Raw genomic sequence first — 17,432 nt, 5'->3', positions numbered from 1 at the left:
CCCTCCCCCACCATCTCTCCCAGGGTATCCCCCGTTGCTGCTGGACCCCTAACTGTGGGTCGGTCCTGCTAGGAACTCCTTTCCTCCCCCAGCCACCCCTCAGGGGTGCCGGTCCCAGAGGTCTGGCCTTTACTTTTGCTCTCCCTTCCCTCCCTCCCACTCCCTCAGGACCCGCGTGGCTGGAGGGGGCCTAGGTGGGCAGAGGATCAGGCCCAGGATCTCAACAGATTTCTGGGGGTCCAAGTGGGCAGGGGAAAGCTCGCCATGCTCCCTTTTGATCCTCTGCCCTCCCAATGGTTCCCCAGTTTCCCCCTTTGGGCCTGGGATCCCTTCCCCTCCCTCAGCCGCCCGTCAGGGGCGCCAGCCCTGCCCTACCTCTACTTCTTCTCCTCCTTCACTCCTCCCACACGCCACATCATACCCGATTGCTGGGGGTTCCTCCCGTCCCCTTAGGTGTCCGTGGTCCCCCACCAGTGCCTGGTAGGTGCCCTAATTGTGAGGAGATGAGAATTCCGCGTCCTCCTAGAATGCCAATTTGACTCCGTCCTTCATTGTAGTTTTGATTTGCATTTGTCTAATAATTAGCGATGTTGAGCATCTGTATGTCTTCTTTGGAAAAATGTCTATTTAGGTCTGCCCGTTTTTTGATTGGGTTGTTTGTTTCTTTGCTAATGAGTTGTATGAGCTGTTTGTATATTTTGGAAATTAAGCCCTTGTCAGTTGCATCTTTTGCAAATATTTTCTCCCCTTTCATAGGTTGTCTTTTCATTTTGTTGATAGTTTCCTTTACTGTGCAAGAGCTTTTAAGTTTGATTAGGTCCCATTTGTTTATTTTTGCTTTTATTTCTTTTGCCCTGGGAGAGTAATCTAAGAAAATATTGCTACAATTTATGTCAAAGAATGTTTCACCTATGTTCTTTTCTAAGAGTTTTATGGTATCATGTCTTACATTTAGGTCTTTAATGAGTTTGATTTTTGACATGGCATTTGGCTTTGGATGTGAATTCTCCATTGTATAGACAGTTGAATGCATGGATGAGTGAGGAATGAGTGAAAGGTAGGACATGGAAATAGGAGTTTGGCTATTGAGAGGGAGAAAGGATGATAGCGAGAGGGAGAAGTGGAGTCAAAGTTTCTTGTTTGCTTTAGGACAGTAGACTTATGTTTGTTTAAATTCTGGTGGCAAAGATGGAAGACAGTGGTGAAAAGGGATAAAGTGTAAGTAAGGTTCCTGAGAGGGCTTGAAGGGTTAGGGTTTAGAGCACAGGTGTACTGGCCTTAGATTGAAGAGAGCTACTGGATTGTAACAAGAGGAAAGAGAGAGTAGATGAAAGTGCAGGTTTGTGAGTTGATGGGAAGGTGAGAGAGTGCCTCTATGTTGGATCACAGATTTTCCTTTTCTGTATCTCTCCACTTTAAGTTATATGAACATATGTCAGGAAATGAAGAGTAATTAAATATGCTTCTAATAAGTTTTTTTTTAATTAATTAATTAATTTATTTATTTTTGGCTGCGTTGGGTCCTCGTTTCTGTGCAAGGGCTTCCTCTAGTTGCGACAAGTGGGGGCCGCTCTTCATCGCAGTGCGCGGGCCTCTCACTGTCGCGGCCTCTCTTGTTGCGGAGCACAGGCTTCAGAAGCGCAGGCTCAGTAGTTGTGGCTCACGGGCCCAGTTGCTCCACGGCATGTGGGATCTTCCCAGACCAGGGCTCGAACCCGTGTCCCCTGCATTGGCAGGCAGATTCTCAACCACTGCACCACCAGGGAAGCCCTAAATATGCTTTTAATGCAGGATGGCAACCAAAAATTTTAACATGATTTAGGAGTTAAGTTTTTTATTCTTAAGTACTCTGGTTTCTTGTTTGCCTATGCAGGCCATCCTGCAACAAATAACCAGCCCAAATCTCACCCCTCATTGTCCAATGTACTTTGTTAGATACCACAATGGTGCCTTGCCTGGGTTTCAGTAATCTTGAGTATATTCCTAGTGTCAGCTTAGGAGTGCTTCTAACTGAGATTTAAAGGACAACCAAGAAAAACACTTGTTTGTATTTACACAATGACTTTTTTTTTTTAGAAGTAAAGAGAGTTTTCTGGCCTTAAAGATCTCAGTTTGGAGTGTCTTACTCTTTTCAAAATAACATCTAGTGTGGGGAAAAACAGCTTCTAAAATGTAAAAGCTCTGCTGGGTTTTCTTTAGAATAAAAATGGTCGTATAACATTGTAGAGAAGATTAGAAATGATGTGAGTGAAGTGCTTAGCATAGGTCTAAGTAAAGCAGCTAGATTGTAGTGCAAATGATGTAACTATATACACGGTTTATGTCAAAGACTATAAGAACAAGAGATATTGCTTATCGAACTGAAAAGAATTGTTAAAGAGTCATAGAATCTTTTTTGTGATACGTATTTTAAAAGTTAAATATGAGCTTTATTTTTTTCCTACTATAAAACAATACATATTCATTGTAGAAAATATAAAGAAAGCAAAAATCACCCCAAATCACAGCATCCTAAAATAGTAATCACTTTTAACTTTTTGGTGAACACTCCTCCAAATCCTCCAAACATTTCTTTCTAAGAGGTATTATACACATATACATGCACATACACATATATGCATATACATATATATATATTTTACGTACATGGCATCATGCTATTCCTTTTCTACAACCTGCATTTTTGACTTAGTGCATTGTGAACATCTTTCAATACCCATGAAAACATAGCAAAATCATCAGTTTTATGACTGTGCGGAATACCATTATATGATTATTTATAATGTATTTCATTAATTCTCTCTTAATGGACATTTAGGTTGTTTCCAGTGTTTCACTAAAGTAAATCATGCTGCGATAAGCATTCTTTACTCTAGATCAAGGTGAATGGCACATTAAAAATTTTTACATATTGCCAAAGTGACCTCCAGAAAGACTAGTCCAAATTATATTTCTAAGGACAGTAAATGAAAGTACTTGCATTCCTACATCTTATAGCCAACTCTAGATATTGTGAAACTTTTTAGTACTTGCGCATTTTATAGATGAAAAATTACGTTTCAGTATTTTTTATATGTATTTCTTTGATTGCTAATAAAGTTATGTTTACTGGCCACTTGTTTTTCCTCCTTTTATGAATTTCCCCTTATAGTTCTTATCTACTTTTCTGTTGGTTCACCCTCCAGTATTTAAAGGTGAGGAAACTGAGGTCTAAAGAAATGAAGTGACTTAGACCTTGGTCACCCAGAAATTTAGTGGCAGAATTGGTAATCATAGCATGTTAGAGCTGGAAAGGAATCTAAGAGATCATCAAGTCCCAACGCTCTAATGTTACAGATGCAGAAACAGAGGCCTAAAGATATTAGGTGACTTACCTAAGGACAGCCACACAGCTCATTAGTGACAGAACCAGGAATCTGAATCATGTCTCATGAAGAGGGAAAGGCAAGTAACATTTTTGAGCCTCCTATGTTTCTTACATGTACTTTTTCACTTAATTCTCTCTACTGTTCTGCTGTTATTCCCAATTACCAGATGAGGTAACTGAGGTTCAAAGAACTTCAGTGATTTGCCCAGTCACACACCTAGTTATTTGCAAAATGGCCTAGAATCCAAGTCTTCTGATTCTTAATACAAAGGTAATATTGCCTCTTAGAGTAGTAACTGTCGATAGTAGAGTTACATAGTAGATCTGTTTCTTGGCTTCATTCAGATATTCATTTGATAAAATATGATTTGCCTCTTAGGAGCTTGTAAATAAAACTCTGCCTCTGTTTAGTAGTTCTTATTTGATACTGGACACCAATCTGACCGTGAACTAAAGGAACTTATCATTGTAAGCAAAAGCTGATTAGAAGCCATGTCTAATGCTTATTGAGTGAATAGAATTGAGATCCATGAGCTAGATATGACCTAAGTTTTGTATGGTAGTGATGTCTGGGTTGAAACTCTTAGTATCACCTTATAATTATTTTTATTCCATAGAGAATAAAATCTTAATATATAAGTTGAAAATGACTTTTGGGTTCTCTGAAGTGTAAAATAGATCTCAAATCATCAAGGGGTCAAATAGGAACAAAATCGAAACCATGTCAATTGCATCCTCCATATCTCTAAAAAAGCCTGTTAACCTTCATTTCTTGACAGGGCACAGAATTTCAAAATCATATTAGAGCTAATTTGGTTAGGGCTCCGTCCTATAGAGATGTATAAAGATGACTATTGACTTGTGTATAACTTTGTTGACACTCTTGGTTCGTTCATTTATGTGGAAGTTAGTTGGTAAACTCTATGTTCTCCATTTCTGCTTTCCAGACAGATCTTGTGTTTGGGTTGATGTTTTTTAAACCTGCTAGTTTCATATAAGTAAGTTGGGGAAAGTGGAAGAGTGCAGCAAGTGAAAGAATCATTTTTTCCTTCACAGAGAATTTTATAGGCTTGTTGAATAGAGGGACCAACAATTAACTCACATTATTCTAGTCTTCAGCAGTAGGGATCTATTAAGGTTATTATTTAAGAAATAAACATTATTTCTTATCTTTGGTATTTTTCTGATTTACTTTATTGGAATAAGAGTTAAAGTTTAATTAAGACTTCTAGATTCTGGTAAAGTTTGGAGGTTTTGTTTTGTTTCACCTTTTTTTTGTTTGTTTGTTTTTGTTTTTCCCTTCCCTCTTGTAGCCTTTGTCACTAGAAGAATGTAAAAAAACAGAGTTGGGTAGTTGATGGAAGTGGTATAGCTAAAACTATACCACTTTTAAGCTCATGCAAAGATGGTTACATAAAGAGAATAGAGCATTAATTCAGTCTATTAACAAACAAGTATCACCAGAAGTAACTCCTATTCTAGTATCAAACATAATAGTCCTTTAACATCTCCTTTGGAATGTTGAAAAGAGATCAAATGAAACCTTCAGAATGGTCATTTATAGGGGAAGAAGAAACCTCCACTTTCATTCATCCATTGTAGCTCCACTTTCTCATTTTAATGCTCAGTCCACAGTGGCTATGGTGAAAGATGTCCTGCACCTACAGAGATGGCAGTGGAGAGGGGATATCACCTTTCTGTTTATTGCTTGTTGCAATTTGGCCTGTTTACCGACAGAATTGCTGTGTGGTTGCTTCTAGTGGAGAGCAAAGGAAATCAAGGTAGCAGCAAGAAATCAGCATTTACACATGACCTGTGAATTGGCTAATTTTTAACATGCAGTTAGTTAAGAAATGATTACAGCCTGAGGAGTCATGACCTCAACTTTTCATCATCTCCATTGGATTGTGCCTCAGTTTGGAAATGAAGGAGGTATACGGGAAGTTTTAATTGTACCTGTGTGATTTATCCCTAGTCAGCTCTTTAATTTCTTCTGGCTGTCTGAGGTTTCCGACATGCTGTAAATTTCCCCAACTTTTTCATTATCTGCAATTTCTTTATGACTCGTGAATTGGAGTGGAGAGAGAGTGTGGATTTACAGCGGAGATAAACATGTCCATAAAGTCTGTATCTGTGTCAGTAATTGTACTGCTGTCAGTGACTGTCCTGTTTTACAGGCCTCTCTTGGGAAAGGAACCGGCTTCACTACCAGCAGCAGCAGTGAAGTGCTTGCTTTGATTTGCATTAACTTGCTGGGAGATTAGGTAGGAATGGTGGGGTAGGAACTGATACTGGACCTTGGCCTCTCTTGTTTGTTTGTCTGTTTGTTTGTTTGTTTAAGGTCAAATGACTTCATGTTGGATAACTGTATGTTGAAAATAGAACATGGACAATGTTCATTTTCTAAGTGGAAATGCAGCTTATTTTTTAATATGGTAGATATGAAAAATCCTTTCTAACTTCATTTTACACAATGCATTTAAGATGATTTTCCTTTTCTATCGCTCTTGAGATAATTAAACTTGGGTATTTTTTCCTCTTTCCATTTTCCTTTTCTTAGAGTTAAAACACGGGATTTCTCTTTTAGAACATTCATTCCTCTTCAAGAGTGGAACCAGCCAGAGTCTTGATGATGACTGTGTCTGCCATGTCTTAATTCTCAACTGTTAATGGCTCTTTCCTGATGGCTTGAGGTGGTGTGCCCTCAACCAGTTGCCGTGAGAAAGGAAGTCTTAAAATAGAGAGAAATTCTTCATATTCCTGTCTTTAAAGACCCTTCAGGAATTCTCTGGTGTTTGCTTTTTTTATAGCAGTTGTGAAAAGAAACTGAAGTTATGAGAAGCCCTTTTAAAATAGATGGAGAAGCAAACATATACTTTTCTTTTTTACATTTGATATTTGAGCAGATCCCTCAAGAATCAAAACTGTCCTTGCATATCCTAAACTTTCTGCGAGGTAGTTTAAAAGGGTAGGAGGTGGCAGTACAGTTTAACAAAGAGAAGATAAGATGCATGATAAATCTCAACCTTTAGTCAGCCCATGAGTCCAAATAATATGGAGAGTTATCTAGTTGACAACTTTTACCACCTTTTACTTCTCTTCCTTCTTCTGCTTGCATTCTTTTTGCCATCTTTCTACCAGTAGATGGGAGAGGGAAGATTAAAGGAGATGATATAACACATAATTGTTTGGCTTTTTTCCAGAAGCTGTGGTGAAAAGTATGGTTAGAGAAAACTATGGCTAAAATGAAATTTGAAATTATCTGTGGTTTTAATTCTTTATCTCTCCCATTGCCATGATAGAGTTTCTTTTTACTCAACAAGGGATAAACTGCTTTCTTTGAGTGAGAGGAATAAGCTACTCACACCCCTTTAGTTACTGTTAGTGAACTTGCCCTCTGTTAGAACAAGGACCCTTTTCCACTCATTTTCTTCTTTCCCATCATGCCAAGCAAGTGTTCTTCATGAAATCCGCTTGTGAAGTTACATTGTTACCTGATTCTAGTTTGGGAAAACATCTAGTACATGGCTTACTAGGTCCAATTTAACAAACATGCACAATAACCTAAACCAACCAACCAAACAAAACTTCGAGTTATCCTCTTAACTTGGTGCTGCAACATCCTATTTTGTTTTATGAAATTAAAAAATTGTTTTCTTTAGTGAATGCCATATTGGAAGTGCTTGACATCCATTTTGCTGTAGACTTATTTTTTCTTTTGTCTTTTATCCATTTTATACAACCCAACTATAAACACATTAAGTTTGGACTAAGATAAGGAGTTTCATCTGTATGCCTGCCTGCTCAATTAGTCAAAAGAAGAATGAGATGTCCATCAGGTCTGACTATAGAAATAAGCTTTCTGATTGCTCAGGTTGAAAGGCTTGTTATTACTAAGACTTTCTCCTCCCCCAAAATAGTTTTATAGGTGGGGAAAGTGTAGTATTCTAGCTTTGCAAGGGAAGCATTTTTCTCCTGGTTGAAGAGAAAATAGTTTATGGTTGTCTCCTTCCGTTTCTGCTGCCCTCAGCTGTCAAATTCAGTAAAAACAAGGGTTTAGTTAGCCAACAGTCTCACAGTGTTGGAGGATAATGACATTAACAAAGAAAAGAGCAACACAATAAAAGATTATTTGAATACTAAGTTGTGTACCCGCTATTCTCTGAAAGGGCTCCACAGCAGGGATTGGTAACATTGTATTAAAGGTTTAATAAACATAGGCACTGGAGAGTGATTCAGTAACATGTCTCACCCTTGAGAAAGCTCAGGCAGTGTCTTCCTCCCTCTCCTTAATCAGGCTGAGAATGGAATCCAAGAGTAGCCAGGCTTGAAACTAAAGGCAGGGATGGAGTATTGATCTGTTAACTATTTGTAGAAAGGATAATTCTTGGGTGGAAATCCTCCTATGGTGGTTTACTTTTTTAAGATCCCAGACTTCCTTGGAGCTATAGGTTAAAGATAACTTGTTTCAAACTACCAAGTAAATGAGTATCAATGCCATGAGTACATCAGAAAAGAAGACCCTCTCCACTAGCTTAAGAAGAAATCCCCTTGTCTTCCTTTTCTCCACTAGTTCATTATGAAAAAATTTTAAACATCCAGTGAGTGCCCCATATTTATATATGATGGGAATATTTATTTATTTATTTATTTATTTCCCCCCTCCTTGAAATATTTTGAAGTAAGTTTCTGACATCAGGCACTTTACCCCTAAATACTTCAGAATACATCTCCTAAGAATAAGGACAGTTTCCTAAATAATAATGCTATTATTACATCCAAGAAAAATTAACAGTAATTGCAAAATACCTAATATCCTTCCACATTGAAAATTTCTCAATTGTCCCTAAATTTTGTGTAGCTTTCTTTTTTTTTTAACCAAGATGCAGTCAAAGTTAAGGCACTGTAAATGCCAATACATTCTTGATAGGAGAACATTTAGTGCTCCTATCTAAATTCTGCACACCAGCTCTTTTAATAAATATTTACTTAATTTTTCCTATGGTGAACATATATTTACTCAAATGACTATCATTTTCCTCTAGAATATTGAGTTTCAAGTTCTCCCTCTACACCAAGCCTGCTTTATCCAGCTTCCTTAATCTGTTTCTGGTATTCTCCCCTTCTCCTAGCAGAATTAGCTGTAGAATTGATCTTTTCTGCAATAACTACTCCACTCCACAGAGTAATATTTTTGAAACACAAATTGACATGTGACCTTATTCCCTTCTTAAAACCCATCAATGGCTTCCCATTGCTCTTAGAATAAAATAAAAAACCTTTAACTTGGCCTTACAGCTCTGCATGACCTGGCCTTTGTCACACCATGTTCATCTCACACCATGCTTCCCTCTCTGAGGGAAACTCCTAAAGAGGAAAAACTGAGGTAAGAATTCAAGGAACACTTCTTGGAAGAGATAAAACTTAAGTAGAAATGGCTACTTATTTGGCTTCCAAATATTAATGGCTAATATTTGTGTATGGGAAGAAAGAAGACACTTCCAACTGAGAAGCAATTTGGGGGTATGAATTGGTTAGAGTACTAGAAAATGTGGTTGGAAAAGTGAGAAGGAGCTAAATTGTGGAAAGCCTGAGGAATCATTTTCAAAAGTCTGGTAGCCACCCCTAGAGAGAATTGAAGGGTGTGGTGATGGATCTAAGAGACCAGCTAGGAAGCTGTTGCAGTCCAAGAATGCAGTAACTGCTTGTACTGGATAGGAGGGTATGAATGCAAAGGAAGGTTATTTGCGGGGGGAAATAGATATGAAATTGTAATAGACTGGAGAGACATGAGTCAAAATGATTTCAAGATTTTAAGCCCTTGTGACTAGGAGAATACAATTTAAGGTGGAAGTGGGTATGCATTATAAAACTTCAGTTTTGTTTGCCAAAGTGTCATTAAGGCATCATTGAAATGAATAACTTAACTATCAAGGTTATAGGGTAAAAGATTGTGGCTGTCAGGTCTATTAGAATGAGGTTCAACTACATATAATAAGAAATACAAAATAATTGTGGCTTACACAAAGTAGAATTTCTTTTTTCCCCACAAAAAGGAAGGCTGGAGGTAGTTAGGTACAGACTGGAAGGGGAGCTCTACAGTGTCATCAAGAACTGAGGCTTCTTTCTTTTCACTCCACTTTCTTGGTGCCTGGCTTCCATCCTAAAGGATACCTCCTGGTCTAAGATGACTGCTAGAGATCTAGGCATTGGGCCTGAGGTGTAGGCCAGAAGAATGTGAGAAGGGAGAAAGACAAAAAGGGGTACCATACAACTGACTCCTTTCCTTTTAAGCAGCCTTCCTGGAAATCCCACAGAATTCAGTCATCTGGACTGACTGACCTAGCTGCAAACAAATATAATCTTTTATCCTGAGCTGTAATTTTGCTGGCTAAGAATTGGGGTTCTTTTAATAAGGAGGAAAGGGAGAACAGGTATTGGGATAAGCAACCAACATTCTCTGCCACAGGGAACAAGAGACCTGTGCAAGAGCAATGATTGGTCAGTAGAAGTAGAAGAATATGAGGTGATGGTTATGTTGAGAAGCTCAAAATTAGTGATTTTAGTATGGATGGATGTTAATTTGTGAATTGGACTTCATTCTTATAATTTGTTGGTTATCTTGTGTGAATTATAAATAAAGGGTAGGGACTGTTTCTGTTTTCTTTACTGTATGTTTGGTATTCCAAAAATGAGTGAATAGCTTTTAAGAGATCTTGCAGACCTTTGTCTTTGGGGGGTTGGTTTCCAAGGAAGTAAATAGAAGATCTCAGCTTTTTTTTTTTTTTTTAATTTATTTATATATTTATTTATTTTTGGCTGTGTTGGGTCCTCGTTTCCTTGCAAGGGCTTTCTCTAGTTGCGGCGAGCGGGGGCCACTCTTCATTGCGGTGCGCGGGCCTCTCACTATCACGGCCTCTCTTGTTGCGGAGCACAGGCTCCAGACACGCAGGCTCAGTAGTTGTGGCTCACGGGCCCAGTTGCTCCGCGGCATGTGGGATCTTCCCAGACCAGGGCTCGAACCCATGTCCCCTGCATTGGCAGGCGGATTCTCAACCACTGCGCCACTGGAGCCCCATCAGCTTTTTTTTTTTAATCTTTAGGAGACAAACAACTCAAGAAATGGTCATTTTTTTTTTTTATTTTTAATTTTTTATTTTTTTAATGCTATTCTTGTCTGCTTACATTCTGTTTATGTATGTATGTATGTATGTATGGCTGTGTTGGGTCTTCGTTTCTGTGCGAGGGCTTTCTCTAGTTGTGGCAAGCGGGGGCCACTCTTCATCGCGGTGCACGGGCCTCTCACTATCGCGGCCTCTCGTTGCCGAGCACAGGCTCCAGACGCGCAGGCTCAGTAATTGTGGCTCACGGGCCTAGTTGCTCCGCGGCATGTGGGATCTTCCCAGACCAGGGCTCGAACCCGTGTCCCCTGCATTGGCAGGCAGATTCTCAACCACTGCGCCACCAGGGAAGCCCATGGTCATCTTTTAATATTGACTGTTTTTAGTAGTCAGCTTATTAATACTTATGTCTACTCAGCAGGTTCTGAGTAGATATTTCTAGTTATGAAGAGAAACACTTGGTTCTCTGATTTCCACATATTTATCAAGATTCTAAGATAAAAAAAAAAAGAACATTGTTTAAGCAAAATTTTGTTTTATGCAATTGGCCTGGACTAGGGAATCCAAAGGCTAATTTTTATCTTCACTGTGTCTCACATAGCCTTGATTATAAAAGTCTATCAATATTGTTGAATGAATGATTGAATTATTTCTAAAGCCTGATATTATGTAGGCTCTGGTGATATTACTGTTTAACATAGTAGAATTTGCTTTATAGCCAGTAAAAAAAAAAACAAAACTGTAATATCCTTTATTAATATATTATTAGTAAGCTATTTTTATAATGACTATATTGCTAGTTTAAAAAATCCAACTCCTAAGAATACTTTTCAGCAAAATACATAAATAGATTCATTTAGAAGCACTTTTTGAAAACTTGGCCCCAAATGCCAGATAAAGCTATCAGATTTATGCTGCTTAAAATAGTGAAAATCAGTGTTTTCCTCTTCATGTTTTGAGACAACTCCTTACTTTCCTTGTAGCACTTTGTCTGCTGCAGTGTGCATGATTTTGCCCTACTTCTGGTAACTGGATTCTTATCCTCTCAATAGCATCAGTATTAAGCCAGCCTTCTTTACCTCCTCCATCCATATTAAACCTGTATTGGAAGGAGTCTGTTTATTGGATAATAGAGCTACACTGGGGCTCTATGACAGTATCTTTTGCTGCCTCCTTAACTCTGGAGCATTAGAACAAGATAAAAATGCCCTAAAGCCTCTTATCTGATGTCTGGTGTAACCTGCTGAAAGCAGGAGTGCCATTAGTTTATGTTAGAAATCAAATGGCCCTCTCCAGTGCAGGAAGTACTGATTAAAGCTGAAGTGTCCCTGGAGGACTCTACAGCTGTCACAGGGGTGGTAGCTGCCCTCACCAAAAGGGATATCTGGGCCAGAGGTCCCAGTGGGGTGGTGCCTTAAGAACATGCACGTGGCTGCCCCAGCTGTTCTGCTTTGCCTAATGAATTGTTTTACAAGAAGAGGCTGGGTATTGTCATCACAAGCTGCCTTCCTTAGGGACTGGAGCAGGCCAAATAATAAGTAATGTTAGTGATGGTAATTGAAAAGTGATGGCTCTCCTGGGATCTTTATAGCCTGGAGCTGGTCGGCACTTGTGGATTGTCTTGTCCTACCAAGGCCCTTTTTGAAGTGTGCCTTTTTTTTTTTTCCCCAATTTCATAATTATGTTGTGATTTTTTTTTTTTTTCTCCCCTTCCCACTATAGAAGTTTATTGGCAGAGGCAGTCTTAGGAACATTGTAGTGGCTTTAAGTACAAAAGGAACAGCTTTGGCTTTTTCATTAAATTATCAACACTGCAATAGTAAAAAAGGGCCACCACATCTTCTTAGTCTCTTGGGGAACCGCTGCAGAGATCTCTCCAGACTTTTTTTTTTTATAAATTTATTTATTTATTTATTTATTTTTGGCTGTGTTGGGTCTTCGTTTCTGTGCGAGGGCTTTCTCTAAGTTGCGGCAAGCAGGGGCCACTCTTCATCGCCGTGCATGGGCCTCTCACTATCGCGGCCTCTCTTGTTGCGGAGCACAGGCTTCAGACGCGCAGGCTCAGTAGTTGTGGCTCACGGGCCCACTTGCTCCGCGGCATGTGGGATCTTCTCAGACCAGGGCTCGAACCCGTGTCCCCTGCATTGGCAGGCAGATTCTCAACCACTGCGCCACCAGGGAAGCCCCTCTCTCCAGAGTTTTAAAAGAACATTTTAAACTTATACAGATAATTCAATCTCTTGATTTAAAAACTTTTTTAAAATAGTATGGGAGGATATAAAGTGAAAAGTAAAATCCTTACCTGCTGAACTTATCTGAGGAAACCACCAACAGTTCATCCATGAACATTTCCAGACATTTTCTATGCATTAATGAAGTTTATATATGTTACCACACACAGATGAGGTCATAATACGTATATGTAATGTTTTGTAACTTGTTTTTTCCTCCCCACAATATATCTTGGATATCTTTCCACAGCAGTTCAGATAGATCTACCTCTTTGTTTCTCAATTGCTGCATAGAATTTCATTGTATGGATTTACCAATGCTAGACTCTTTGTTGACAGTTTGACTTGGACCTATGAGTGAATACTTACTGTACCAATTGGTTGCAATGACTGATTTGTGTTCTATGGTTCAACCTATGATTTTTACATGAAGTGATTTCCTCTCTTCAGGAATGTTGCCTTTAGTTCCAGGACTGTTTTAAAATAGAAAATACTAGAGGCAAAACTTTTTTGGAAAGATGGTGTGAGTCTTGTCATGGATCATCAACTGGACATATGTAGTGATTTGCACCCTGCTGTGTGTTTTCAATCCTTTGCTTAGTTAAATGAGAAGTGTTCTGTCCCAGATAGGTGGGGAAAACAAATAGCCTTTAATGGATGTTGTCTAAGGCATTGACTGGAGGCTTCCTCTAAAGTTGAATGAGTGTTTTCTCCCCTAATTTTCTACTTCACAAGTTCCAAGAATCAAGTTATGAATGCATTAATGGACTTGGGTAATGATTTGTCAGCACGTGAAAATGAGGACTTAGGTTTCTTGTGTAACAGCTTGGCTAACAAAGCAAGTTTGTGCCTCATGAACTTTAGGGCCCTTGCTAAGAGTGGCAGTGTGATGAATGAAGCAAAGCAGTTTTCCAGGAGCATTTCAGGTCAGTGATGGGAGAAATCAGTAGTCTTCTCAGGCAAACAGAAACCTAATTTTAGTTGCATCTGTCTTCAGTAGAATCTATGCAAATTGAGTGGTAAAAATTTTTACTTCCATCAAAAGTAGGAACATTGTAGGTCTTTTTTAACTCAAAGCCCTTTAGACTAATTCTCTCAACACTTCAAAGTTCTGATTTCCCCAAATGTTGAAAGATGTCATTCTAATAAATTGTGAAATGCCAACCTGTTTTGTTTCAAGTTTCTTACACGTTTTCCCTCTCCTTGATGTTAGTCATTTGAATTGTTATACAATGCTTAACTTAATACTTGGAGGCTATTACTAATAACAGTTACTATTTATACCCAATTTACTTCTTGTCCAAGCCTTCAGTATTCTTGGGAAACATAGGTATACAGAGATTTTCAGGGGCTCTTGTGGGCTGTGCGAGGTCCTCTAGACCTGCGCTGTCCAAAACGGTAGCCACTAGCCGCGTGTGGGTATTTGAAGTTAAATTAATTAAAGTTAAATAAAATTTAGAATGTAACTCCTCAGATGCACTCCTCAGTAAATGCTCTCGGTAGGCACACACGGCTGCTGTCTACCATTTTGGATGGCACAGACATAGAACACTTCCATCGGATGGCACTACTCTAAACTAAAGGTTGGCTAACTATGGCTCACAGCCCATTTTTGTATTCCCTGTGAACTAAGAATGGTTTTTACATTTTTAAAGCGTTATAAAAATAAAACAAAAACTGGAAGAACATGAGACAGTGACTGATTGTGGCCCACAAAACCTAACATATTAACTGTCTGGCCCTTTACATGAAAAGTTTCCTGACACTTGGACCTATGTCCACTTCTCTTGATAACATTTCAGCTTTTCTGATCAAGTTAGGTTAGGGGTTTCCCTAAGCCATCAGAAGATTGTGAATCTATCAGGCAAATTAGGCAAATTTAGAGCAAAGTTTCTTTCTATAGACAGACTGTGGAATGAGTCCAGAGCTCACACAAATCAGTTCCCTGGAGCTAGCGCAAGTGGGATGAGCTTTGAAATAGGTAAAATTCTTTGTAGTATAAATGGTCGACTTGCAACAGCTTTGTGAATAATACCTACAGTGTAACAGAACATCATTCTGATTTTGTACACTATTTTGTGTCTTTTAAGTACTTATTCTCTCATCTTAATTCTGAAAGAAATAGAAAGAATACATTTCAGCAGACGCACTTGACCTTTCAACAAAGAATTTACCATGAAGGTTTTTAACTGTTCAATTTATTTTTGACTGTCAAGTTACTTCAGTCAATCTCTCCTAGGAAAAATGAAGCAAAAAGATTCTCCTGCTGATATTCTCAACATCTGAGAGAATCTTCCCTTGCCAAATGTAGCTCTAACAATTTCTCATTAAATATAAAGCTTACAAAATCTGCCTATAAAATGAGCATCTGGCATTTCTGTGGTAAATTAGAGAGTCAACTTGTTGCTTTCAAGATAGAACCTTGACATTCACGAGGGTACTTTGTGAATTCCCAAGTTTGTGATAACCTATAGCGTGTCATTTTTTGCCGTAAAATGCATTAAGATGTGGTTGAAAAAAATCAGTTTACCCCTTTGGCTTTTGATGTAAATTATTCCATAATTAGAAGTAACTAAAGTAACTCTCCCACTAAAACAAATGTTACACTACAATATATTAGTAGAAGCATTAATTTGAACTTGTCTGAATCTTCATATTCAAGGTAGTGATACCAGATAATTATGGACTGTATGGTGAGATCATGAAACGTACTGAACTACAGAAAAAGTCACATTTCAACATTAGCTTTGGAGAAAGAGGCAAATGATAGAGGAAACAAGGAGATAATTGTGACACAGCATTCTGAGGGGGAACCTTCCTGAAGTGATAGCTTTTTTCTAAAGAACACTATGAATGGTAGCTATGTATTGCTTTTATTCCCTGGTACAGAATCAAATTTTCCCTGGTACAGTGCAAATTTTATTACTGAAAGCTCTGTTCACTGATCATAACTTGTTTTGGTGTCAATTAACAGTTTGCCATGTTAGAACTTTGACTAAATTTATGAAAACCCCCCAAATTTCTTCTAAATCTTCAGTGTCTTCCTCTTTGTCATTCTTTGCCAAATCATCTCTAAGTCTTCTCGCTCTTCTAATTCTTCCATGTCACTTTTATGTGTGCCCTCCAAACCTTCGCCACCCTCTTGTCTTGTCAGTATTAATGGTATACTCTTCATTACCTGTGAAAATAATCTCCTTGAAGTCATATACTGCCTTCTTTCATAAGGCATGCCAATAAGCATCTACCCTTTTGGATCACCCAATAATACTTGGGTGATACAATATTGGATCATCCATAATATTTCTTATATAATCAAGGATGTACCTCTTCTAAAGCAGGCAGTTACCAAATTTGAGATCTTTGTCCACAGCACTTTATGCCAGTGAAAGTATAGCAAAGTCATATACCTTGAGCTTGTGTTTTACACTCCATGTGGAAAGTCAGAAGCATTAAGGGGAAGGAACATCACCTTGACTTAGAGTTGTAAACTATAGTCCTTAAGGATAGCCTTGCACATTGTCCATGATGAGGAGAACTGAAATTCAAGCTTTTGAGAAATTAGATATTTCTCTATTTCTGGCATAAAGTATGTATAAAACCAGTCCAAAAAACATTGCCCTGTATCTGAGGTTTTTTATTGGCCTGTCACTATTTGGAAAGGTGTTCTTTTTATGGCCTGAGGATCTCAGATCAGTAGGACAAACATAACTTTTTCATAAAGTCTGCACAATTACTACAAAATAGATAAGTCAGTCTGATCTTAAACTCTGTAAGCTCTATAAGGATATGTGAGCATCTGGGCTTTTCACCACTCAATTCCCAACACTTATATAATTTGTACATGATAAATATCTAATTGTCTAATAGGAGCTTACCTTTCCTCTTTTATGATTTATGTTCACAAAGGCATTTTCTTTTAGTATAAGTCAGTTTTACCTATGTTAAACAATTTCTTGTTATGACTTATAATCCTTCCTTTTTATGAACCCTTTAACTTTACATTTTCTCCCAAATCACATTGTGGTCATAAGTCCCATGTTTCCTGTATCATTCTCACTGCCTTTTCAGCTTTCATTAAAGTTTCTCGCTCTCTCTTTCTCTCTGTGCGATAAATGTTTTGATAAAAGCTTGTGCACTTGCTGCAACATTCCCACACACTTCTGGATATGTGATGGAACTATTCACGTCACGGATCTGAGCCAGCCCCAAGAAAAGTATTCCAGCCATCCTTTATTCCAAATTTGTAGAAACTTTTAGTCCTTTCTAGTATCCATAGTGTTATTTTTACTATGTAAACGAGTACCAATAGGGAATATCAGAGTCACAGTGAGATGCAGGTGGTGAGTGGACTGCTAGGCTCACTCACTAGCTGAATGACTTGCTCCTTCAGTGTGTGTTGTTGAGATTAGTGCCTCAGCAAAATTGCAAGTAAACTCCTGTGTTATATTGACTTTCATACTTTCATGGTTGAAATATCATGGATATTAAAGACTTGAATTCAGATACTACAACTCTTACATTTATGAGTTGTTCAGAATAACTTGCTTTCCTACTTAAGTATAAAGTATAGAAAAATTCGATTCTTTGGTAATGGCATTATTTAGCATTGTATAGAATGTTGCAGTGTAATTTTTCTCTGGAATTTTTGTGACACTGTTAGAAGAAAATAAGTGGTTTTTACCACAAATGAGATCTAATAATTATTTTCTTTAA

The 17,432-nt window shown here is 38.2% G+C and overlaps 1 protein-coding gene across 9 annotated transcripts in view; it reads left to right on the top strand.

Moving 5' to 3' along the window:
• LIN52 (lin-52 DREAM MuvB core complex component) overlaps positions 1–17,432 on the top strand; it is a 120,989-nt gene that overhangs the window by 45,368 nt on the left and 58,189 nt on the right. Inside the window, exon 6 of one of the 9 annotated variants that reach the window (XM_082383994.1) lies at positions 3,337–17,432. The exons of the other annotated variants lie outside the window; for them this stretch is intronic. Within the exon in view, the coding sequence (XP_082240120.1) occupies positions 3,337–3,356 (20 nt within the window). The 3' untranslated portion in view covers positions 3,357–17,432. The remainder of the gene's footprint in view (positions 1–3,336) is intronic. 9 annotated transcript variants of the gene reach the window in all.

Source organism: Balaenoptera borealis (assembly GCF_965194805.1).
Source record: "Balaenoptera borealis genome assembly, chromosome: 3".
Taxonomy (NCBI): Eukaryota; Metazoa; Chordata; class Mammalia; order Artiodactyla; family Balaenopteridae; genus Balaenoptera; species Balaenoptera borealis.
The sequence above is the reverse complement of the archived record's forward strand: the minus strand, read 5'-3'. Positions and strand labels throughout refer to the sequence as shown.